The 24,825-nt window shown below is 54.4% G+C and overlaps 1 protein-coding gene across 1 annotated transcript in view; it reads right to left on the bottom strand.

Moving 5' to 3' along the window:
* LOC142311246 (uncharacterized) overlaps positions 1-24,527 on the bottom strand; it is a 75,668-nt gene extending 51,141 nt beyond the window's left edge. The window contains 2 exon segments of the mRNA XM_075349470.1: positions 5,446-6,291; positions 24,477-24,527. Of these exon segments, the coding sequence (XP_075205585.1) occupies positions 5,446-6,268 (823 nt within the window). The 5' untranslated portion in view covers positions 6,269-6,291; positions 24,477-24,527.
* Between the last annotated feature and the right edge of the window lie 298 nt (positions 24,528-24,825).

Here is a 24,825-nt window from a genome sequence, read left to right as displayed (position 1 = left end):
GGTCGCAATGGCGCCTTTTGGAAACAGCCTTTTTACGTTCTGGGGAAGAGGGACCAGACGAAGCAGGTGGGCTCCTCTGAGGGAGCTGGGCCGGGGGAAGGCTGTGGGAGCCTGAGGACGGCTGGGATATCTGAGCGGCAAGGTTATCTAACCTTTTAGACATTAGAAGAGCCCATGCAGGCATTAAGTCATCAGACGGGGGTGCTGCCTGGCCGGTGGCCGGAGCAGAATCCAAAGACTGCACGGCATCCTGGTCCGGCAACGGGGTCTGTTGTGACACGGTAGTAGGGGCATCGCAGCCCCGGCATAGTGGATCGCTTCGGCCATTAGAAAATGAGCGTCCAAAAGGTGGTACAGGCATAGTACAGGTCCGTAGAGGACGCCTGGGAAAATTTATCACTCTTGCGGTTACGAATGTCAGCAATAGCGCCCTACAGCCCTATAGGGATAGAGTTATATGAGTGAGGAGCCACTAGCAGTATTATAAAGTGACTGCTATGCACAGCCGGTATATACCGATAGCAAATGGCATATACTGTCAAACAGTCAGCATATACCTGCAGGCAGAGCCAGTATATACCGCTAATAGCTGATATACACCGCTAACCAGCAGGCACACACCGCTAGAGAGTCAGCGATATACTGCTGAGCACAGCGGTATATAGTGCTGCAGAAGTGCAGAGCCAAGGAGGCGATCTCACCCGTGTCTGCTCCCCACGAGGAAAATGGCGTCCAGCGTTCCTGGCAGCATGGAGGAGTGAGACGGCCCCCGGAGGCTGATTGGTCCCAGGGCTGGGACTAACGTGACAGCCAATCAGAGGAGAGCCGCTGCGACTGAGGGAGCGGCTCCCAGAGCAGTGAGAGGGGGCATTGCTAGAATGCAGGCCGACGCCGAGGGCTAAATTAATGAGGCACCCCGGGATCACGGCCTGCATCGCCCCACCGGCGCCTTTTCAGGCGGCGGTTTGGATGCAGGGGACAGATGACTCGTCGTCTCCCTACCTGCTCCTGGCTCCGTCTGAAGACGCGTCGGTCCGGTGATGCGGGGATCTCGGGGACGCATCTTCGGCTCAAGGCTGAAGCAGGTCCTCGGCTCTGCTTAGCCCTCTGGAGCTACCTTGGTGTGAGGTGCTTCCAGGGAGCCTGGAGAGGTACGCAGACCCGACCACTTGGGTGTGAAGGAAGACTGACGGCTTGTGCACGCCAGGTTTCCTCTGCCCGTACACGGGGGGAACGGGGGTGGCAAGGCACCCTGGTATTGCCCCATAATCAAAAATAGAATGATTAAGAAAAAACAAAATAAAAAATAAAAACAAAATAAGCTGGCCTAAGGCACCTGGTAGAGCTCAGGCCAGACATGTCAGCCTCCCTGCTGACACTAGAAAAAACTGAGCTAGTTTCCTGCCTAGCTGGGGTATATGCTGTGGGGGGAGGAGCTAACACTTTTTCAAATCTAGTGTCACGCCTCCCTGGAGACATCATAATACCCACTGTCTGTGTCCCCCAATGAAAAGGCGAGAAAGGAAAGCATTTACCGTATAAGTACACCGAGGGTCAAGTTAAAGAAGCACTCTCACTAAGTTTGTATTCATTAAATGTGTGTATTTGCATGTAATGTAGTGTGAGTGTGTTAATATACTGACCTTCAGCTGCTTTCTCTGGTGTCCAGCGCCGTTCTCCTCTTGTCAGTGACATCACCGCTGAGCATACCATCAGTGTCACACTGTGCTCTGCGTAATCTGGAACTGGCTTTTACTATCTAATCCTATGTAGCATCAGAACGAGGCTCCATAAACTTTCATTGTAAAAGAGACTTCAGGCTCACAGAAAGCATATAAAGTGAGCCAGAGCAATTGTGGTGACATCAGTCAGAAGCAAAAAAGGACGGCCACTGATCCGAGAAAAAGCAGCCATAGGCAATATAATAGCACTCACACACTACATTACATATACATACACCCACATGTAGTAAATACATAAAAAAAAAAAAAACTTAGTGGGAGTGCTTATTCATTGTGTAGGTTTTTCATGAAAGTTTGCACTCTATTTGACTGCAGTGTTCTGAATCCTCACAGTACGCACACCCAGGGCCGCCATCAGGGCATTACAACCATGACTGGTGTACCGGGCCCGGTGAAGAGGAGAGGCCTGGAGGCCAGGGGTAATTACTTACCTGTGTTAAACCCAGGTGCCCACCTCTTCAACGGGCCGCAGACACAGCCGCAGAAGAGGGGCCCGGTGGTGTCCCTCTGGTCACTACAACACATTGCTAAGCTGCAGGTGAAGCCTTTTCCAGGGCATCGCATGCAAATTAGCCATGTGTGTTGCAGGAAAGGTGAGTGGAGCAGAGCAGGGCGCAGGCGCGTCATCCCACTTCCCGGCTCGCAGCACTATGATAACCTCACCACACTGTCTTCAGCAGGTAACAAAACGGCGGTGGTGGCGGGGACGTGGGCGGCAGCCGGCCGGGACAGGTAGTCGCTCGGTGAACTGAAGACAATCACAGAGGGTGGTGGACGATCACGGAGGGTGGTGGGGGTCACCCATCCGGGGGCCCACCCACCCCCTTGCTGTCCCCAACCCCTTTCTAACCCATGCCCCTGCCTTGCTTCAGCTGGATGTACGGAGGGCACACAATCCAGCTGAAATGCTTTGCTGCTCAGAGATGGAGACGTGGGATCCGAGGAAGGTGAGTAAAATGTTTTGAGTTTTTTTGTTGCAAATACGCCAGGAAGCGACCATATATACCAGGAGAATGACATATATACCAGGAAGGGGACAGAGCGCTGGAGGGGATATATATACCAGGATGGGGGCAAATAAGTCAGGATGGGGACATATATAACAGAAGAGGCCCAGGATTGGTACATATATACCAGGAAAACAACATATATACCAAGCAGGGGATATAATATATATATATATATATATATATATATATATATATATATATATATATATATATATATATATATATATCAGGATGGAGACAAATAAGTCCGGATGGGGACATATACCAGCAGAGCCCCAGGATGGGTACATGTATACCAGGAGGATGACATATATGCTAGGAAAGGCGTAAATAAACCAGGATGGGGACATTTATACCAGGATGGGCCCAGGAGAGGGACATATATACCAGGAGGACCTTATACAGAGAGGTAGTGTTTGTGTGTTCGTGTGTGTGTGAGGGGGAGATATATAAAGGGGCAATGTGTGTGGGAGGATATATATATAAAGAGGGGCAGCTTTGTGGGAGATAGCATACAGAGGGGCATTGTGTGTGGGGGGATATTATACAGAGGAGCAGTGTGTGTGTGTGTGTGTGTGTGTGTGTGTGTGGATATACACAGGAGCAGTGTTTGTGGGGGGATATTATACAGAAAGGCAGTGTGTGGGGGGGATATTAGATAGAGGAGCAGTGTATGAGGGGGAATATTATACAGAAAAGTAGTGTGTAGGAGATATTATACAGAGAGGCAGCGTGTGTAGGGGAATATTATATAGAGGAGCAGTGTATGTGTTGGAGATATACAGAGAAGCAGTGTGGGGGAAGCTATTATACAGAGGAGCAGCGTGTGGGGGGGATATTTTACAGAGGAGCAGCGTGTGGGGGGGATATTATACAGAGAAGCAGCGTGTGGGGAGATATTATACAGAGGAGCAGCGTGTGTGGGGGGATATTATACAGAGGAGCAGCGTGTGTGTGGGGGGATATTATACAGAGGAGCAGCGTGTGTGTGGGGGGATATTATACAGAGGAGCAGCGTGTGTGGGGGGATATTATACAGAGGAGCAGCGTGTGTGGGGGGATATTATACAGAGGAGCAGCGTGTGTGGGGGGATATTATACAGAGGAGCAGCGTGTGTGTGGGGGGATATTATACAGAGGAGCAGCGTGTGTGGGGGGATATTATACAGAGGAGCAGCGTGTGTGGGGGGATATTATACAGAGGAGCAGCGTGTGTGGGGGGATATTATACAGAGGAGCAGCGTGTGTGGGGGGATATTATACAGAGGAGCAGCGTGTGTGGGGGGATATTATACAGAGGAGCAGCGTGTGTGGGGGGATATTATACAGAGGAGCAGCGTGTGTGGGGGGATATTATACAGAGGAGCAGCGTGTATGGGGGGATATTATACAGAAAAGCAGCATGTGTGGGGAAATATTATACAGAGGAGCAGCGTGTGGGGGGATATTATACAGAGGAGCAGCATGTGTGGGGAGATATTATACAGAGGAGCAGTGTGTGTGTGGTGATATTATACAGAGGAATAGTGTGTGTTTGTGTGTGGGGGGATATACACAGGAGCAGTGTATGTGGGGGATATTATACAGAGGAGCAGTGTGTGTGTGGGGTATTATACAGAAGAGCAGTGTATGGGCGGATATTATAAAGAGGAGCAGTGTGTGTGGGTGGGGATATTATACAGAGGAGTAGTGTGTGTGGGGTGATATTATACAGAAGAGCAGTGTGTGTGTGGGGAGCGGGTCAGCTGAATGTATTTCTATGCAGCTGAGATGCTCCTGTCCGGAGAGCGGCAGGCTGTGCTGGGTGATGCAATGCGAGTGACTCTTAAGTGTGATTCCAGCCTAAACAAGCGAATTGAGCTAGACCAGAAGCATGCAAATTGTATACTCGCCATGATATAATGGCCCGCTCTTGCCACTGGGATCTGAAAAACCGGACAGCACACATACTGCGAACATTCAGAAGTCTGCAGACTCTCACAACAAACTTGCGCAACCCCATTAACTTTCATTATTAAATTGTCGAGACAGAATTCAAAAACTAAAAATGTCATATCCTTGACTATGGTGGGCTTTACCCATTGCAACATCGGTAACGATATATTGTCAGGGTCACGTCGTTAGTGACGCACATCCGGCGCCGTTACCGACATCGCAGCGTGTAAACCCTAGGAGCGACGATCAGCGATCGCAAAAACGTCAAAAATCGTTTATCGGTGACACGTCGCTCCTTTTCATAATATCGCTACTGCTGCCGTTACGATGTTGTTCCTCATTCCTGCGGCACCACACAACGCTGTAGGTGAAACCGCAGGAACGACAAACATCTCCTTACCTGCGTCCCGCCAGCAATGCGGAAGGAAGGAGGTGGGCGGGATGTTATGTCCCGCTCATCTCCACCCCTCCGCTTCTATTTGCCGGCCGCTTAGTGACGTCGTTGTCACGCTGAACGTACCGCCCCCTTGAGGGAGGGATTGTTCGGCGTTCTCAGCGACGTCACCGACCAGGTATGTGCGTGTGAAGCTGCCATAGCGATAATGTTCGCTACGACAGCAATCACCACATATCGCATGTGCGGCGGGGGCAGGTGCTATCGCGCTCGACATCGCTAGCAATTGCTAGTGATCTCGCAGCGTGTAAAGCCCGCCTATGTCTTCCTCTGAAATGATTTCAACTCTAATGGGGTAGCTTACCTAAGTCTTTCAAAAGAGATGCTCGTCCATAAAGCTCAGAATCCTCAAAGCTTGAAAGCTGGGGAAAATAATCTGAATCATCTTTCAATTTCATTTTGCAAATATTGCCTTCATAAGAAGTTTCCATGTTCTGCGGCTCCGTGGTTTGTGCCTCCATGATTGGAGATAATGGTCCAGTGGTTTGGAATGAGATCTTTCCCACATTAGATGTTTTCTTCAAGGCTGAAGAAAATTCTTGGCTTTCAGAAGAATGTAATGAATGTTTATCAGCAGTAGATGTGGATGTCTGTGTGTGCATTGCTTGTATGTTGTTTCCTGTCCATATTAACGTAGAATTCAGCAGCGTGCTGTATGTTTGGGTGCTGGAGCTTCTAAATCCGGGTTTTGTCAAGTCACCTTCATGACTGCTCACATCTTCAGTCTCTGGCATATCGATCAGACATAGTTTTTTAGCAGGCGACTCGAAAACTCGCTTTGTACCTCGGTGACGATTTTTCTTTAAATTCTCTTCAATTATGGTTTCGCCTTCACTAACAGTGGGAAATATTGATGGTATGGCATCAGGTTTTAATTTGATTCCATTATAATGGTAGTCGTAACTATCAGCTGAAAAATGTCCAGAGCACATAACATATTTACTGGTTGAACGGCCATCCATTATTTTTTTAGATAATGTATGTATGTCATTAAATTTTTGTCCACTGTTCTCCAGCCATGATATTATCTTGCTAATATCATTTGGGAATTTGTGAAACATTATAGCTTGACTTTGACCTTTGCGGCCAGTTTTGTTACAGCATTGGTTCACAATGCACGAAGGCATGTTTGAGATATTTTCTTTTTGCTCTAAGAAAAAAAAAAAGAGAAAAAAAACCAAACACATAAACATGAAAAAAAATGTAATAAATTCAATTTTTAATTAAATTCACATTTAGTTTGATGAATCCATTTATATGTAGTGTATATGATTTCAGTTATTAAGTAAATGTCAGCTACAGTATGGTTTTGTGATTGCCATGTAGCTGATATGGAAAAACCGCTAATCAAGCAAACAAAACATAGAAACAATGGTTCAGATAAGCCAATGAGGTGGTCAAATGTAAGGGGTTAAATTTAGACTTAAAGGGGTTGTCTACTACTTTTACAATGATGGCCTATCCTTTGGATGGGTTATCAATGTCTGATTGGCCGAAGCTCGACACCCCGCACACATCAGCTGTTCTCGGTGCCGGCGGCCGCAGCAGGCAACCAGAAATGCTCAGTTCTGGAGCAGTTCATTCTTATAGCGGTACGGCACAGCTGACTCCTATTGATTTGAATGGGAGGAGGATGTGCAGTACCCGGCCGCGTCCGCTATCAGTTGACGAGGCAGCTCTGGAACTGAGTATTTCCGGCTGCCTTCTGCCACCACCAAAAATAGTTGATTGTCTGACTGACCCCAGCCGATCAGACATTGATGACCCATCCTAATGGCCCCTTTACACGCTGTGACATCGCTCAAGCGATCTTGTTGGGGTCACAGAATTTGTGAAGCACATCCAGTCGCTTTAGCGATGCCGTTGCATGTGACACCTATGAGCGATTTTGCATACAGTGGAACCTTGCTTAACGAGAACAATCCGTTCTGGGACTGTGCTTGTTAATCAAGTTACTCGTTCAGCAGAGCAAGATTTCCCATAGGAAATCATTGCAATGCTGACAATTCGTTCCACAATGTGTTAAATGTCCCATCCTGGTCCCCTATTCTATCATTCCACACATGCACAAACACACACAAACACACACAAACGCACACAAACGCACACAAACACACACAAACACACGCATGCTCACCTTACCTTCCGTTCCATCGCCGGTCTCCTGGGACTTGCTGTTCTCCGGTGCGGGACGTGTATCGGGTAACCATAACGACGAGAGCGGAACTTCCTGCCAGAGCGCTGACGTCAAAGGCAGAGCCGCTTGCCTCTGATTGGCCAGCGCGCTGCCTTTGAGTAGCGGTGACAGGAACCAGGAAGTTCCTGCTTCATCGCTATGGATGCTGATGCCTGGATGCCTGGAGTGGAGTGGAGCGGAACGGAGCGGAACACTACAGGACCCAGGAGACCAACGATGAAACGGAAGGTACACATATAATATGCTCACCTTACCTTCCATTCCACCGCCGGCCTCATGGTACTTGTAGTTCGCCGCGATGTACCCGGGAACTACAAGAACCATGAGCCCGGCGGTGGAACGGAAGGTAAGGTGAGCATAATACTGTATGTGTGTGCGTGCATGCGTGTGTGTTTGTGCGTACATGTGTGTGTTTGTGTGGACTGTAAGAGCGGGTCAGAGCGCGGTGGATGTACAGAACTGGAAGTGTGTGCAGTGAGGATTTCGCTCGCACAGCAAAGCTTTCTCGTAAAGCGGGTTACAATTTTACAGAAAGCTTTGCTTGTTAATCGAAATTCTCGCTAAGTGGGTTACTCATTAAGCGACGTACCACTGTAGTTGCAAAAACGTGCAAAATCGCTCCTCGGTGACATGGGGGTCCATTCTCGAATATCGTTGCTGCAGCAGTAACGATGTTGTTCCTCGTTCCTACGGCAGCACACATCGCTCCGTGTGACACCGCAGGAACGAGGAACCTCTCCTTACCTGCCTCCCGCCTGCAATGCGGAAGGAAGCAAGTGAACGGGATGTTCGTCCCGCTCATCTCCGCCCCTCCGCTTCTATTGGGTGGCGGTTCAGTGACGCAGCAGTGACGCTGAACGAACCGCCCCCCCTTAGAAAGGAGGCGGTTCGCCGGTCACAGCGACGTCGCAGGGCAGGTAAGTAGTGTGACGGGTCTGGGCGATGTTGTGCGCCACGGGCAGCGATTTGCCCATGTCGCACAACCGATGGGGGCGGGTACCCACGTTAGCAATATTGGTCACGATATCGCAGCGTGTAAAGCGGCCTTAAGGATAGGCCATCAATGTTAAAGTAGTGGACAACCTCTTTAAAGTGTTGTCTGTAACTTTTATATCAATATCAGATTGGTGTTCCCAGTGGATGTGCCGAGATGCAGGGCTGCATCGCTCCATCCAATGTATAGTAGCTGTAGTCAAGTACTGCCCATCCGCCACTATTGATTTGAATAAGGTGCGGATGTGCAGTACCTGGCCACAATTCCATTGATGGAGCTGTGCAGCTCCGCAACTGAGCACATTCAGCCGCACTGGGAACAGCTGATCGCTGGGGGTGCAGGGGGTCGCACACCCACCAATCAGCCATTGATGACTTATCCTAAGGATAGGCCACCAATATAAAAGTCCAGAACAACCCCTTCAAAGAGATTGCTCATCAATATGGACATTTTTATGTTTTTCAAAAGAGAACCTATGATCAGGATAATAGATCCCAAACAAATGGCTTTTATGTGAAGCAGTTTTAATGCTATTAAATTAGTAACGTTCTTGTAGAATGAGTTTTTTCCACTTTAGAGAAATCCATCGTTGAAATTCTGTGCTAATGAGAAAAGCAGTTGGGTGGGACAATGCACTTGCAGACCTCCTGCCTCCGTGGATCGGGCAGCACGGAGTGGCTATCCAGTTCCCTTTAAAGTTGATTGTGCCAAGAATCAAAAAGCCTTTCAAAGCCAAAAGGTGGAAAACTTTGTAATGAAACTCAACTGAAAAAGAGATTTTGGCAAAAATATACAGTTAGGTCCAGAAATATTTGGACAATGACACAACTTTTGTTATTTTAGCTGTTTACAAAAACATGTTCAGAAATACAATTATATATATATAATATGGGCTGAAAGTGCACACTCCCAGCTGCAATATGAGAGTTTTCACATCCAAATCGGAGAAAGGGTTTAGGAATCATAGCTCTGTAATGCATAGCCTCCTCTTTTTCAAGGGACCAAAAGTAATTGGACAAGGGACTCTAAGGGCTGCAATAACTCTGAAGGCGTCTCCCTCGTTAACCTGTAATCAATGAAGTAGTTAAAAAGTTAAAAGGTCTGGGGTTGATTACAGGTGTGTGGTTTTGCATTTGGAAGCTGTTGCTGTGACCAGACAACATGCGGTCTAAGGAACTCTCAATTGAGGTGAAGCAGAACATCCTGAGGCTGAAAAAAAAGAAAAAATCCATCAGAGAGATAGCAGACATGCTTGGAGTAGCAAAATCAACAGTCGGGTACATTCTGAGAAAAAAGGAATTGACTGGTGAGCTTGGGAACTCAAAAAGGCCTGGGCGTCCACGGATGACAACAGTGGTGGATGATCGCCGCATACTTTCTTTGGTGAAGAAGAACCCGTTCACAACATCAACTGAAGTCCAGAACACTCTCAGTGAAGTAGGTGTATCTGTCTCTAAGTCAACAGTAAAGAGAAGACTCCATGAAAGTAAATACAAAGGGTTCACATCTAGATGCAAACCATTCATCAATTCCAAAAATAGACAGGCCAGAGTTAAATTTGCTGAAAAACACCTCATGAAGCCAGCTCAGTTCTGGAAAAGTATGCTATGGACAGATGAGACAAAGATCAACCTGTACCAGAATGATGGGAAGAAAAAAGTTTGGAGAAGAAAGGGAACGGCACATGATCCAAGGCACACCACATCCTCTGTAAAACATGGTGGAGGCAACGTGATGGCATGGGCATGCATGGCTTTCAATGGCACTGGGTCACTTGTGTTTATTGATGACATAACAGCAGACAAGAGTAGCCGGATGAATTCTGAAGTGTACCGGGATATACTTTCAGCCCAGATTCAGCCAAATGCCGCAAAGTTGATCGGACGGCGCTTCATAGTACAGATGGACAATGACCCCAAGCATACAACCAAAGCTACCCAGGAGTTCATGAGTGCAAAAAAGTGGAACCTTCTGCAATGGCCAAGTCAATCACCAGATCTTAACCCAATTGAGCATGCATTTCACTTGCTCAAATCCAGACTTAAGACGGAAAGACCCACAAACAAGCAAGACCTGAAGGCTGCGGCTGTAAAGGCCTGGCAAAGCATTAAGAAGGAGGAAACCCAGCGTTTGGTGATGTCCATGGGTTCCAGACTTAAGGCAGTGATTGCCTCCAAAGGATTCACAACAAAATATTGAAAATAAAAATATTTTGTTTGGGTTTGGTTTATTTGTCCAATTACTTTTGACCTCCTAAAATGTGGAGTGTTTGTAAAGAAATATGTACAATTCCTACAATTTCTATCAGATATTTTTGTTCAAACCTTCAAATTAAACGTTACAATCTGCACTTGAATTCTGTTGTAGAGGTTTCATTTCAAATCCAATGTGGTGGCATGCAGAGCCCAACTCGCGAAAATTGTGTCACTGTCCAAATATTTCTGGACCTAACTGTATATATACACATTTACCTATTTTTGAATAACATAAAAAAGGTTTGGGGTTTTTTCGTTTTTTTTTTTCCCTCTGAGGCAAAATAGATATCAAAACCCAATTCTAGATACCCTGGTGGCCCAAATGGTACATTTTTTAGGAATATCCCTGAATATGTATGCACATTTACCTATTTTTGAAAGATATCAAAAAGGTTGGGGTTTTTTTGTTTTTTTTTTCCGTGAGTAATTTATTCCATTCTCCGTGAACAGTCATCTATTCACATTGATCTATTTATTCTTATAATCATGTGCTATTAGCATAATATAATCTGGACTTATTTTTATTTCTGTTATTGTTCATATTCACATTATTTACATCCATGTGGATGGCCTTGCATCTTATAAAATCTAATGAGTCACTTGTGTGCATGTACGTGTGCATGCATGCATGTGTATGCATGTATATATATATATATATATATATATATATATATATATATATATATATATGTATACTTATATATAATAATGTGATTCGATTTAATGTGAGCTTCTTTTCTTCACCTGTTTTTCCCATGCAATTATGTTGCTTCCGCCCCTCCCCAGTGTCCGACTGATGGGTTAGTCTATTTTAGTAGTCTTGTGTTGCAGACGGGGCACTTATGACTAAGGACTTTTTTGTTTTTATTCAAGTCCGAAACGCGTAAAGCTCCCCCGTTACAGATACAATCTTGGGTCTCCACTACATGTTGGTTTTTAACGTTTAAAATAAAGGCTACGCTGTTTTTACTATAAGGAGTTTTTTTGTGCCGGATCCTTCCTTCAACTTCTTACCTCAGCCTATTTGTAGTGCAGCTGTTCTGCAGTGTTGAACCAGGGGAAGTAGAAGGCAATTTTTTTCATAGGGAAAAATATTCTTTCCCGACTCCTAATCTGGATCAACTATCTACCTGTAATATTATGTTATTCATAACCTTCTGTACTGCTGCTTTCAAGAAAAGCATCCAATCCTCTCTTAAATTCATTCAGCGAGTTGGCCATCACCACTTCCCCAGGAAGAGAGTTCCGGAGCCTCATACCTAACCAACTAGACTTTCAGCATCCCCCACTCTCACACCACCTTCTCACCTTGCCCCTTATCTGTCGGTGTCCCACAAGGTTCAGTTCTTGGACCACTCCTGTTCTCCATCTACACATTCAGCCTGGGACAGCTCTTACAGGCTCACAGCTCTCAGTATCATTTCTACACAGACGATACGCAAATCTACCTCTCTGGAGCAGACATGACCTCCCTACTAACCAGTATCCCACAATGTCTGTCTGCTATTTCATTCTTCTCAGCTCAATTTCTAACACTTAACATGGACAAAACAGAATGCATTGTCTTTCCTCCTCCTCAATCAACCTCCCCAACAGATTTATCCATCAGAGTTGATGTCTGCTCACTCTCCCCAGTCCCACGTGCTTGCTGCCTGGGGGTGACCCTCAACTCTGCTCTCTCCTTTAAGCTAAACATCCAAACCCTCTTCACCTCCTGCTGCCTCCATCTTAAAAATATTTTCTGGATTTGTACATTCCTTTCCCAAGAAGCTGCAAAACCACTAGTGCATGCCCTTATTATTTCCCACCTGGACTACTGCACCCTCCTGCTCTGTGGCCTCCCTTCAAACAGTCTCGCACCCCTTCAATTCATTCTAAACTATGCTGCCCGACTAATCCACCAATCCTTCCCCTCTCTGCCAATCCCTTCACTGGTGTCCCATTCAGGGCCGTATTTGCCACTAGGCACCCGTGGTCCCGTGCCTAGGGCGGCACGTTGCGGGGGGCGGCACTTTCTGGCAGCAAAAAAAAAAAAAAATATATATATACATTTTTTTTTTTTTTTTTTACAATCCCCGCCCCCCGTCCCTCCCTCTGTTACACTCGGCTGGGGGGGGGGGGTGTTGAGAGGGAGGAGAGGCGCACTTCTATTTAAATACATCGCGGGCGCCAGGCATAGTGAGCTCAGCTGATTAACCCCGGAAGTTCCATCGTCTGCACTTCCGTGGTCACAGGCGCGCGGGCGCGACAATCAGCTGACTGCCCCGTGCTGCAGCGTCCAGTGCTGCAGATGACACACGCCGCGGAGGAGGACGCGTCTGGAGCTGGAGCCAGCCAGAAGAGGAGCCAGCCAGAGCAGAGCGGCGGGCACCGGAGCAGTTAAGGCAGAGGCAGAGCCTAGAATGTATGGGCTCCTTACAGGTTAGTTGATGATCGTGGCGATGCCTCTTTTTGTCCACTATAATCATGCAAGGGGAGGCTGGGGGGAGAGAGGCTGAGGCTGGGGGAGGCTGGGAAGAGAGAGAGAGGCTGGGAAGAGAAAGAGGCTGAGGCTGGGGGGAGGCTGGGAAGAGAGAGAGAGGCTGAGGCTGGGAAAAGAGAGAGGCTTAGGCTGGGGGGAGGATGGGAAGAGAGAGAGGCTGAGGCTGGGGGGGAGGTTGGGGGGAGAGAGAGGCTGAGAGGAGAGAGGCTGATGCTGGGGGAGGCTGGGGGGAGAGAGAGGCTGAGAGGAGAGAGGCTGAGGCTGGGGGGGAGGCTGGGGGGAGAGAGAGGCTGAGAGGAGAGAAGCTGATGCTGGGGGAGGCTGGGGGGAGAGAGAGAGGCTGAGGGGGAGGCTGGGGAGAGAGAGGCTGAGGCTGGGGGGGAGAGAGAGAGGCTGAGGCTGGGAGGAGAGAGGCAGATGCTGGGGGAGGCTGGGAGGAGAGAGGCTGATGCTGAGGGAGGCTGATGCTGAGGGAGGCTGATGCTGGCGGAGGCTGGGAGGGGGAGGGTTGGAGGAGGGAAGCTGATGCTGAGGGAGACTTGGAGGAGGGAGGCTGAGGGAGGAGGGAGGCTGATGCTGGGGGAGGCTGGGAGGAGGGAGGCTGATGCTGGGGGAGGCTGGGAGGAGGGAGGCTGATGCTGAGGGAGGCTGATGCTGGGGGAGGCTGGGAGGGGGAGGCTTGGAGGAGGGAAGCTGATGCTGAGGGAGACTTGGAGGAGGGAGGCTGAGGGAGGAGGGATGCTGATGCTGGGAGGAGGGAGGCTGATGCTGGGGGAGGCTAGGAGGAGGGAGGCTGATGCTGGGAGGAGGGAGGCTGATGCTGGGGGAGGCTGGGAGGAGGGAGGCTGATGCTGAGGGAGGCTGATGCTGGGGGAGGCTGGGAGGGGGAGGGTGAGGCTTGGAGCAGGGAAGCTGATGCTGAGGGAGACTTGGAGGAGGGAGGCTGAGGGAGGAGGGATGCTGATGCTGGGAGAGAGAGGCTGAGGCTGGGGGGGAGAGAGAGAGGCTGAGGCTGGGAGGAGAGAGGCAGATGCTGGGGGAGGCTGGGAGGAGAGAGGCTGATGCTGAGGGAGGCTGATGCTGAGGGAGGCTGATGCTGGCGGAGGCTGGGAGGGGGAGGGTTGGAGGAGGGAAGCTGATGCTGAGGGAGACTTGGAGGAGGGAGGCTGAGGGAGGAGGGAGGCTGATGCTGGGGGAGGCTGGGAGGAGGGAGGCTAATGCTGGGGGAGGCTAGGAGGAGGGAGGCTAATGCTGGGGGAGGCTGGGAGGAGGGAGGCTGATGCTGGGGGAGGCTGGGAGGAGGGAGGCTGATGCTGGGGGAGGCTGGGAGGAGGGAGGCTGATGCTGGGGGAGGCTGGGAGGAGGGAGGCTGATGCTGGGGGAGCCTGGGAGGAGGGAGGTTGGGAGGAGGGAGGCTGATGCTGAGGGAGGTTGGGAGGAGGGAGGCTGATGCTGGGGGAGGCTGGGAGGAGGGAGGCTGATGCTGGGGGAGGCTGGGAGGAGGGAGGCTGAGGCTGGGAGGAGGGAGGCTGAGGCTGGGGGAGGCTGATGCTGGGGGAGGCTGGGAGGAGAGAGGCTGATGCTGGGGGAGGCTGGGAGGGGGAAGGTGAGGCTTGGAGGAGGGAGGCTGATGCTGAGGGAGGCTGGGAGGAGGGAGGCTGATGCTGAGGGAGGCTGGGAGGGTGAGGTTTGGAGGAGAGAGGCTGATGCTGAGGGAGGCTGATGCTGAGGGAGGCTGATGCTGAGGGAGGCTGGGAGGAAGGAGGCTGATGCTGGGGGAGGCTGGGAGGAAGGAGGCTGATGCTGGGGGAGCCTGGGAGGAAGGAGGCTGATGCTGGGGGAGCCTGGGAGGAAGGAGGCTGATGCTGGGGGAGCCTGGGAGGAAGGAGGCTGATGCTGGGGGAGCCTGGGAGGAAGGAGGCTGATGCTGGGGGAGCCTGGGAGGAAGGAGGCTGATGCTGGGGGAGGCTGATGCTGGGGGAGGCTGGGAGGGGGAGGATGAGGCTTGGAGGAGGGAAGCTGATGCTGAGGGAGACTTGGAGGAGGGAGGCTGATGCTGGGAGGAGGAAGGCTGATGCTGGGAGGAGGGAGGCTAATGCTGGGAGGAGGGAGGCTAATGCTGGGAGGAGGGAGGCTGATGCTGGGGGAGGCTAGGAGGAGGGAGGCTGATGCTGGGAGGAGGGAGGCTGATGCTGGGGGAGGCTGGGAGGAGGGAGGCTAATGCTGGGGGAGGCTAGGAGGAGGGAGGCTAATGCTGGGGGAGGCTGGGAGGAGGGAGGCTGATGCTGGGGGAGGCTGGGAGGCTGATGCTGGGGGAGGCTGGGAGGAGGGAGGCTGATGCTGGGGGAGGCTGGGAGGAGGGAGGCTGATGCTGGGGGAGGCTGGGAGGAGGGAGGCTGATGCTGGGGGAGCCTGGGAGGAGGGAGGCTGATGCTGAGGGAGCCTGGGAGGAGGGAGGCTGATGCTGAGGGAGGTTGGGAGGAGGGAGGCTGATGCTGGGGGAGGCTGGGAGGAGGGAGGCTGATGCTGGGGGAGGCTGGGAGGAGGGAGGCTGATGCTGGGGGAGGCTGGGAGGAGGGAGGCTGAGGCTGGGAGGAGGGAGGCTGAGGCTGGGGGAGGCTGATGCTGGGGGAGGCTGGGTGGAGAGAGGCTGATGCTGGGGGAGGCTGGGAGGGGGAAGGTGAGGCTTGGAGGAGGGAGGCTGATGCTGAGGGAGGCTGGGAGGAGGGAGGCTGATGCTGGGGGAAGCTGGGAGGGTGAGGCTTGGAGGAGGGAGGCTGATGCTGAGGGAGGCTGATGCTGAGGGAGGCTGATGCTGAGGGAGGCTGGGAGGAAGGAGGCTGATGCTGGGGGAGGCTGGGAGGAAGGAGGCTGATGCTGGGGGAGCCTGGGAGGAAGGAGGCTGATGCTGGGGGAGCCTGGGAGGAAGGAGGCTGATGCTGGGGGAGCCTGGGAGGAAGGAGGCTGATGCTGGGGGAGCCTGGGAGGAAGGAGGCTGATGCTGGGGGAGCCTGGGAGGAAGGAGGCTGATGCTGGGGGAGGCTGATGCTGGGGGAGGCTGGGAGGGGGAGGATGAGGCTTGGAGGAGGGAAGCTGATGCTGAGGGAGACTTGGAGGAGGGAGGCTGATGCTGGGAGGAGGAAGGCCGATGCTGGGAGGAGGGAGGCTAATGCTGGGAGGAGGGAGGCTGATGCTGGGGGAGGCTAGGAGGAGGGAGGCTGATGCTGGGAGGAGGGAGGCTGATGCTGGGGGAGGCTGGGAGGAGGGAGGCTGATGCTGGGGGAGGCTGGGAGGGGGAGGCTTGGAGGAGGGAAGCTGATGCTGAGGGAGACTTGGAGGAGGGAGGCTGAGGGAGGAGGGATGCTGATGCTGGGAGGAGGGAGGCTGATGCTGGGGGAGGCTAGGAGGAGGGAGGCTGATGCTGGGAGGAGGGAGGCTGATGCTGGGGGAGGCTGGGAGGAGGGAGGCTGATGCTGAGGGAGGCTAGGAGGAGGGAGGCTGATGCTGGGAGGAGGGAGGCTGATGCTGGGGGAGGCTGGGAGGAAGGAGGCTGATGCTGGGGGAGCCTGGGAGGAAGGAGGCTGATGCTGGGGGAGCCTGGGAGGAAGGAGGCTGATGCTGGGGGAGCCTGGGAGGAAGGAGGCTGATGCTGGGGGAGGCTGATGCTGGGGGAGGCTGGGAGGGGGAGGATGAGGCTTGGAGGAGGGAAGCTGATGCTGAGGGAGACTTGGAGGAGGGAGGCTGATGCTGGGAGGAGGAAGGCCGATGCTGGGAGGAGGGAGGCTAATGCTGGGAGGAGGGAGGCTGATGCTGGGGGAGGCTAGGAGGAGGGAGGCTGATGCTGGGAGGAGGGAGGCTGATGCTGGGGGAGGCTGGGAGGAGGGAGGCTGATGCTGAGGGAGGCTGATGCTGGGGGAGGCTGGGAGGGGGAGGCTTGGAGGAGGGAAGCTGATGCTGAGGGAGACTTGGAGGAGGGAGGCTGAGGGAGGAGGGATGCTGATGCTGGGAGGAGGGAGGCTGATGCTGGGGGAGGCTAGGAGGAGGGAGGCTGATGCTGGGAGGAGGGAGGCTGATGCTGGGGGAGGCTGGGAGGAGGGAGGCTGATGCTGAGGGAGGCTGATGCTGGGGGAGGCTGGGAGGGGGAGGGTGAGGCTTGGAGCAGGGAAGCTGATGCTGAGGGAGACTTGGAGGAGGGAGGCTGAGGGAGGAGGGATGCTGATGCTGGGAGGAGGGAGGCTGATGCTGGGGGAGGCTAGGAGGAGGGAGGCTGATGCTGGGGGAGGCTGGGAGGAGGGAGGCTGATGCTGAGGGAGGCTGGGAGGGGGAGGGGGAGGCTTGGAGGAGGGAAGCTGATGCTGAGGGAGACTTGGAGGAGGGAGGCTGAGGGAGGAGGGATGCTGATGCTGGGAGGGGGGAGGCTGATGCTGGGGGAGGCTAGGAGGAGGGAGGCTGATGCTGGGAGGAGGGAGGCTGATGCTGGGGGAAGCTGGGAGGGTGAGGCTTGGAGGAGGGAGGCTGATGCTGAGGGAGGCTGATGCTGAGGGAGGCTGATGCTGAGGGAGGCTGGGAGGAAGGAGGCTGATGCTGGGGGAGGCTGGGAGGAAGGAGGCTGATGCTGAGGGAGGCTGGGAGGAAGGAGGCTGATGCTGGGGGAGGCTGGGAGGAAGGAGGCTGATGCTGGGGGAGCCTGGGAGGAAGGAGGCTGATGCTGGGGGAGCCTGGGAGGAAGGAGGCTGATGCTGGGGGAGCCTGGGAGGAAGGAGGCTGATGCTGGGGGAGGCTGATGCTGGGGGAGGGAAGCTGATGCTGAGGGAGACTTGGAGGAGGGAGGCTGATGCTGGGAGGAGGGAGGCTGATGCTGGGAGGAGGGAGGCTAATGCTGGGAGGAGGGAGGCTAATGCTGGGGGAGGCTAGGAGGAGGGAGGCTGATGCTGGGAGGAGGGAGGCTGATGCTGGGGGAGGCTGGGAGGAGGGAGGCTGATGCTGAGGGAGGCTGATGCTGGGGGAGGCTGGGAGGGGGAGGGTGAGGCTTGGAGGAGGGAAGCTGATGCTGAGGGAGACTTGGAAGAGGGAGGCTGAGGGAGGAGGGATGCTGATGCTGGGAGAAGGGAGGCTGATGCTGGGGGAGGCTAGGAGGAGGGAGGCTGATGCTGGGAGGAGGGAGGCTGATGCTGGGGGAGGCTGGGAGGAGGGAGGCTGATGCTGGGGGAGGCTGATGCTGGGGGAGGCTTGGAGGAGGGAAGCTGATGTTGAGGGAGACTTGGAGGAGGGAGGCTGAGGGAGGAGGGATGCTGATGCTGGGAGGAGGGAGGCTGATGCTGGGGGAGGCTAGGAGGAGGGAGGCTGATGCTGGGAGGAGGGAGGCTGATGCTGAGGGAGGCTGATGCTGGGGGAGGCTGGGAGGGGGAGGGTGAGGCTTGGAGCAGGGAAGCTGATGCTGAGGGAGACTTGGAGGAGGGAGGCTGAGGGAGGAGGGATGCTGATGCTGGGAGGAGGGAGGCTGATGCTGGGGGAGGCTAGGAGGAGGGAGGCTGATGCTGGGAGGAGGGAGGCTGATGCTGGGGGAGGCTGGGAGGAGGGAGGCTGATGCTGGGGGAGGCTGGGAGGGGGAGGGGGAGGCTTGGAGGAGGGAAGCTGATGCTGAGGGAGACTTGGAGGAGGGAGGCTGAGGGAGGAGGGATGCTGATGCTGGGAGGAGGGAGGCTGATGCTGGGGGAGGCTAGGAGGAGGGAGGCTGATGCTGGGAGGAGGGAGGCTGATGCTGGGGGAGGCTGGGAGGAGGGAGGCTGATGCTGGGGGAGCCTGGGAGGAGGGAGGCTGATGCTGGGGGAGGCTGGGAGGAGGGAGGCTGAGGCTGGGGGAGGCTGGGAGTAGGGAGGCTGAGGCTGGGGGAGGCTGGGAAGAGAGAGGCTGATGCTGGGGGAGGCTGGGAGGGGGAAGATGAGGCTTGGAGGAGGGAGGCTGATGCTAAGGGAGGATGGGAGGAGGGAAGCTGATGCTGGGGGAAGCTGGGAGGGTGAGGCTTGGAGGAGGGAAGCTGATGCTGAGGGAGGCTGATGCTGGGGGAGGCTGGGAGGAGGGAGGCTGATGCTGGGGGAGCCTGGGAGGAGGGAGGCTGGGAGGAGGGAGGCTGAGGCTGGGAGGAGAGAGGCTGATGCTGGGGGAGGCTGGGAGGGGGAGGCTGATGAGGAGGGAAACTGATGAGGAGGGAGGCTGGGAGAAGGGAGGCTGGTGCTGGGGGAGGCTGGGAGGAGGGAGGCTGGTGCTGGGGGAGGCTGGGAGGAGGGAGGCTGGTGCTGGGGGAGGCTGGGAGGAGGGAGGCTGATGCTGGGGGAGGCTGGGAGGAGGGAGGCTGATGCTGGGGGAGGCTGGGAGGAGGGAGGCTGATGCTGGGGGAAGCTGGGAGGAGGGAGGCTGATGCTGGGGGAGGCTGGGAGGAGGGAGGCTGATGCTGGGGGAGGCTGGGAGGAGAGAGGCTGATGCTGTGGGAGGCTGGGAGGAGAGAGGCTGATGCTGTGGGAGGCTGGGAGGAGAGAGGCTGATGCTGTGGGAGGCTGGGAGGAGAGAGGCTGATGCTGTGGGAGGCTGGGAGGAGAGAGGCTGATGCTGTGGGAGGCTGGGAGGAGAGAGGCTGATGCTGTGGAAGGCTGGGAGGAGAGAGGCTGATGCTGTGGAAGGCTGGGAGGAGAGAGGCTGATGCTGTGGGAGGCTGGGAGGAGAGAGGCTGATGCTGTGGGAGGCGGGGAGGAGAGAGGCTGATGCTGTGGGAGGCGGGGAGGAGAGAGGCTGATGCTGGGGGAGGCTGGGAGGAGAGAGGCTGATGCTGGGGGAGGCTGGGAGGCTGATGCTGGGGGAGGCTGGGAGGCTGATGCTGGGGGAGGCTGGGAGGAGGTAGCTGATGCTGGGGGAGGCTGGGAAGAGAGTGGCTGATGCTGGGGGAGGCTGGGAAGAGGGAGGCTGATGCTGTGGGAGGAGAGAGGCTGATGCTGTGGGAGGCTGGGAGGAGAGAGGCTGATGCTGGGGGAGGCTGGGAGGAGAGAGGGCTGATGCTGGGGGGAGGCTGGGAGGAGAGAGGCTGATGCTGGGGGAGGCTGGGAGGCTGATGCTGGGGGAGGCTGGGAGGCTGATGCTGGGGGAGGCTGATGCTGGGGGAGGCTGGGAGGAGGGAGGCTGATGCTGGGGGGAAGCTGGGAGCAGGGAGGCTGATGCTGGGGGGAAGCTGGGAGCAGGGAGGCTGATGCTGGGGGGAAGCTGGGAGGAGAGAGGCTGATGCTGGAGGAGGCTCATGCGGGGGGAGGCTGGGAGGAGAGAGGCTGATGCTGGAGGAGTCTCATGCTGGGGGAGGATGGGAGGAGAGAGGCTGATGCTGGGGTAAGTTGGGAGCAGGGAGGCTGATGCTGAGGGAGGCTGGGGGGAGAGAGGCTGATGCTGGGGAGGCTGGGGGGAGAGAGACTGATGCTGGGGGAGAGGCTGCTGCTGGAGGCGGGGGGAGAGAGGCTGCTGCTGGGGGAATGGAAGAGAGGGGCCAATGCTAGAGACAGAGGACAAGGGTTGAGGGATAGAGCAATGACAATATCGATGGGGGGGAGTGTAAGGACTCAGAATAAGAGGGGGGCAGCATTGGGAGCTCATTATGGAGAAGGGGCAGCATGTGTGGGCTCAGTATGGAGTGGAACAATGTAGGGGAGTCAATATCAAGAGTGGGGTAGTGTGTGTGTGTGTGTGTGTGTGTGTGGGAGGGGTGTCTCAGCATAAGCGTTAGTGTGGTGGTCTTAGTATGATGAGTGGGGCAGCATGGAGATGTCATTATGGAAAAGAGGAAGGCAGCATTAGGAGCTCATGGAGAGGGGTAGCATGCATGGGACATTGTGAGGAGGGGGAAGCATGCATGGGACATTGTGAGGAGGGGGCAGCATGCATGGGACATTGTGAGGGCAGCATGCATGGGACATTGTGAGGAGGGGGCAGCATGCATGGGACATTGTGAGGAGGGGGCAGCATGCATGGGACACTGTAAGGAGGGGGCAGCATGCATGGGACACTGAGGAGGGGGAAGCATGCATGGGACACTGAGGAGGGGGAAGCATGCATGGGACACTGAGGAGGGGGAAGCATGCATGGGACACTGAGGAGGGGGAAGCATGCATGGGACACTGAGGAGGGGGAAGCATGCATGGGACACTGAGGAAGCGGCAGCATGCATGGGACATTGTGAGGAGGGGGCAGCATGCATGGGACATTGTGAGGAGGGGGCAGCATGCATGGGACATTGTGAGGAGGGGGCAGCATGCATGGGACATTGTGAGGAGGGGGCAGCATGCATGGGACATTGTGAGGAGGGGGCAGCATGCATGGGACATTGTGAGGAGGGGGCAGCATGCATGGGACATTGTGAGGAGGGGGCAGCATGCATTGGACATTGTGAGGAGGGGGCAGCATGCATGGGACACTGTGAGGAGGGGGCAGCATGCATGGGACACTGTGAGGAAGGGGGCAGCATGCATGGGACACTGTGAGGAAGGGGGCAGCATGCATGGGACACTGTGAGGAAGGGGGCAGCATGCATGGGACACTATGAGGAGGGGGCAGCATGCATGGGGCACTGTGAGGAGGGGGCAGCATGCACGGGGCACTGTGAGGAGGGGGCAGCATGCACGGGAGATTGTGAGGAGGGTGCAGCATGCACGGGACACTGTGAGGAGGGGGCAGCATGCACGGGACACTGTGAGGAGGGGGCAGCATGCACGGGACACTGTGAGGAGGGGGCAGCATGCACGGGACATTGTGAGGAGGGGGCAGCATGAACGGGACATTGTGAGGAGGGGGCAGCATGCATGGGACATTGTGAGGAGGGGGCAGCATGCATGGGACATTGTGAGGAGGGGGCAGCATGCATGGGACACTGTGAGGAGGGGGCAGCATGCACGGGAGATTGTGAGGAGGGGGCAGCATGCACGGGACACTGTGAGGAGGGGGCAGCATGCATGGGACATTGTGAGGAGGGGGCAGCATGCATGGGACATTGTGAGGAGGGGGCAGCATGCATTGGACACTGTGAGGAGGGGGCAGCATGCATGGGACACTGTGAGGAGGGGGCAGCATGCATGGGACACTGTGAGGAGGGGGCAGCATGCATGGGGCACTGTGAGGAGGGGGCAGCATGCACGGGACACTGTGAGGAGGGGGCAGCATGCACGGGACATTGTGAGGAGGGGGCAGCATGCATGGGACATTGTGAGGAGGGGGCAGCATGCATGCGACATTGTCAGGAGGGGGCAGCATGCATGGGACACTGTGAGGAGGGGGCAGCATGCATGGGAGATTGTGAGGAGGGGGCAGCATGCACGGGACACTGTGAGGAGGGGGCAGCATGCACGGGACACTGTGAGGAGGGGGCAGCATGCATGGGACATTGTGAGGAGGGGGCAGCATGCATGGGACACTGTGAGGAGGGGGCAGCATGCACGGGACACTGTGAGGAGGGGGCAGCATGCACGGGACACTGTGAGGAGGGGGCAGCATGCACGGGACACTGTGAGGAGGGGGCAGCATGCACGGGACACTGTGAGGAGGGGGCAGCATGCACGGGACATTGTGAGGAGGGGGCAGCATGAACGGGACATTGTGAGGAGGGGGCAGCATGAACGGGACATTGTGAGGAGGGGGCAGCATGCATGGGACATTGTGAGGAGGGGGCAGCATGCATGGGACATTGTGAGGAGGGGACAGCATGCATGGGACATTGTGAGGAGGGAGCAGCATGCATGGGACACTGTGAGGAGGGGGCAGCATGCATGGGACATTGTGAGGAGGGGGCAGCATGCATGGGACATTGTGAGGAGGGGGCAGCATGCATGGGACATTGTGAGGAGGGGGCAGCATGCATGGGACATTGTGAGGAGGGGGCAGCATGATGTGAGGTCAATGTGCAGATCATATTTCATAATTGAGGAAGGTGTGGTGGGTATAATTTATAAGGGAGGGCAGTGTGTAGTTTATTAGGGGCAGTGTGATAGTCACAGTATATAAGTGGGGACGGTGTGGTGGGAATATTTTATACTCATGCTATGTTTTGATGCTCCTGTGGTGATCCCCATTGGGGGGGGGGGGGGTTAGTGCCCTTCGTTTCTCATTGATACTTTTTAAAGTGTTTTACAGAGTAGATCTGCCTTAAACAGATGTCGTGTGCGAAAACTCAGTTTTACGTTGTCACTAAGGGGCGCGACCACTTAAAGTGCCTAGGGCAGCACGAAGGCAAAATACAGCCCTGGTCCCATTGCCCAATGAGTCAAGTTCAAAACCCCAACCATGACCTACATAGCCATCCAAAACCTGTCTTCTTCTTACATCTGTGACCTACTCTCCCGGTACTTACCTGCACATAACCTCCCATCCTCACAGGATCTTTTACTCTACTCCCCTCTAATCTCCTCTTCCCACAATCGCATCTAAGATTTCTCCCGTGCCTCCCCCATACTCTGGAATACTCTGCCACAATATAGACTCTTGTGTACCTTGAAAAGCTTCAAAAGGATCCTGAAGACTCACCTCTTCCGACAAGCCTTCAATCTGCAGTAAACCTCAGTTCGTTATATGTACCACACGACCATCTCTAACCCCCCCTACTGTATCCTCACCCATCCCCCTCAGTCCGCTATAGTGTCGCACGACCAGCTTCTGTCCTCACCTACTGTATCCTCACCCATCCCCCTCAGTCCGCTATAGTGTCGCACGACCAGCTTCTGTCCTCGCCTACTGTATCCTCACCCATCCCTTGTAGACTGTGAGCCCTCGCGTGCAGGGACCTCTATCCTCCTGTACCTGTCTGCACCTTGTATTGTTCATGATCATTGTACTTGTCCCTATTACATATACACGATTCACATGTAAAGCGCCATGGAATAAATGGCGCTATAATAATAATAATAACCAACATATTTCACAGATAGACTCGCACCTGTGACATCCATGGCACTGTTCACATGTCCAGGATTATTGTGGATGGAGCCGCCTATCAAAAATCACAGAGACAAGTCCAATATTGAGCTGAGTGTCAGATCAAACTCCGCAATGACGGTCTGTGGGCCTGGGAAGCAGTTCAGAGGCCACCCGTGCGCTGCCCCTTTATCAATGGCTGATAGAAGCCAGAGAAAATTTAGTTTTCTCATCAGTGAAAAATCTCTGATAAAAAAAAATCACTGGCCCATTTTTCTCCTACATCAAAAAAAACTGGTGTGAACGAGGCCTTAACCTGCAGAGTATATGGAGCCCTGGCCGCTTATACACAGGCTAACAGGCTTTGTGAGGCTTTATATGTAAACCTCTCGGGTGAGATACTACAAGCATCATATTTACAGTATGAAGAATTCCACAATCCACAACACCCGTGACTACAAGTCATACATACCGCGAGCTGGACCACAACTGCAGCTGCTCAGTAATGGTGAGCGCAGGACCTGTGGTGACGTCACGGGCACGTGATCAGTGACAGTAAAAGGCCGGATATGTCGAGGGAACACCGCGGGTAGGACCTGTGGTGACGTCACCGTCACGTGATCAGTGACAGGCGGAGGCCGGATGTGTGGAAGGGACGCTTAGTGTAGGACCTGTGGTGAGGTCATGTGACACTAGGGGGCGGAGCTGCTCAGTGAGGGCTCCTGACTGTGCTGCTGTGTGTGTGGAGAGTGAAGGAGTTAGTGCTTTGTGGGTCATGCCCCTCACCTGTCTGTGTGATAAGATCAGCCTCCTGTAGAGGA

Source organism: Anomaloglossus baeobatrachus, chromosome 5, assembly GCF_048569485.1.
Source record: "Anomaloglossus baeobatrachus isolate aAnoBae1 chromosome 5, aAnoBae1.hap1, whole genome shotgun sequence".
In the NCBI taxonomy this organism is placed as follows: domain Eukaryota; kingdom Metazoa; phylum Chordata; class Amphibia; order Anura; family Aromobatidae; genus Anomaloglossus; species Anomaloglossus baeobatrachus.
The sequence above is the reverse complement of the archived record's forward strand: the minus strand, read 5'-3'. Positions and strand labels throughout refer to the sequence as shown.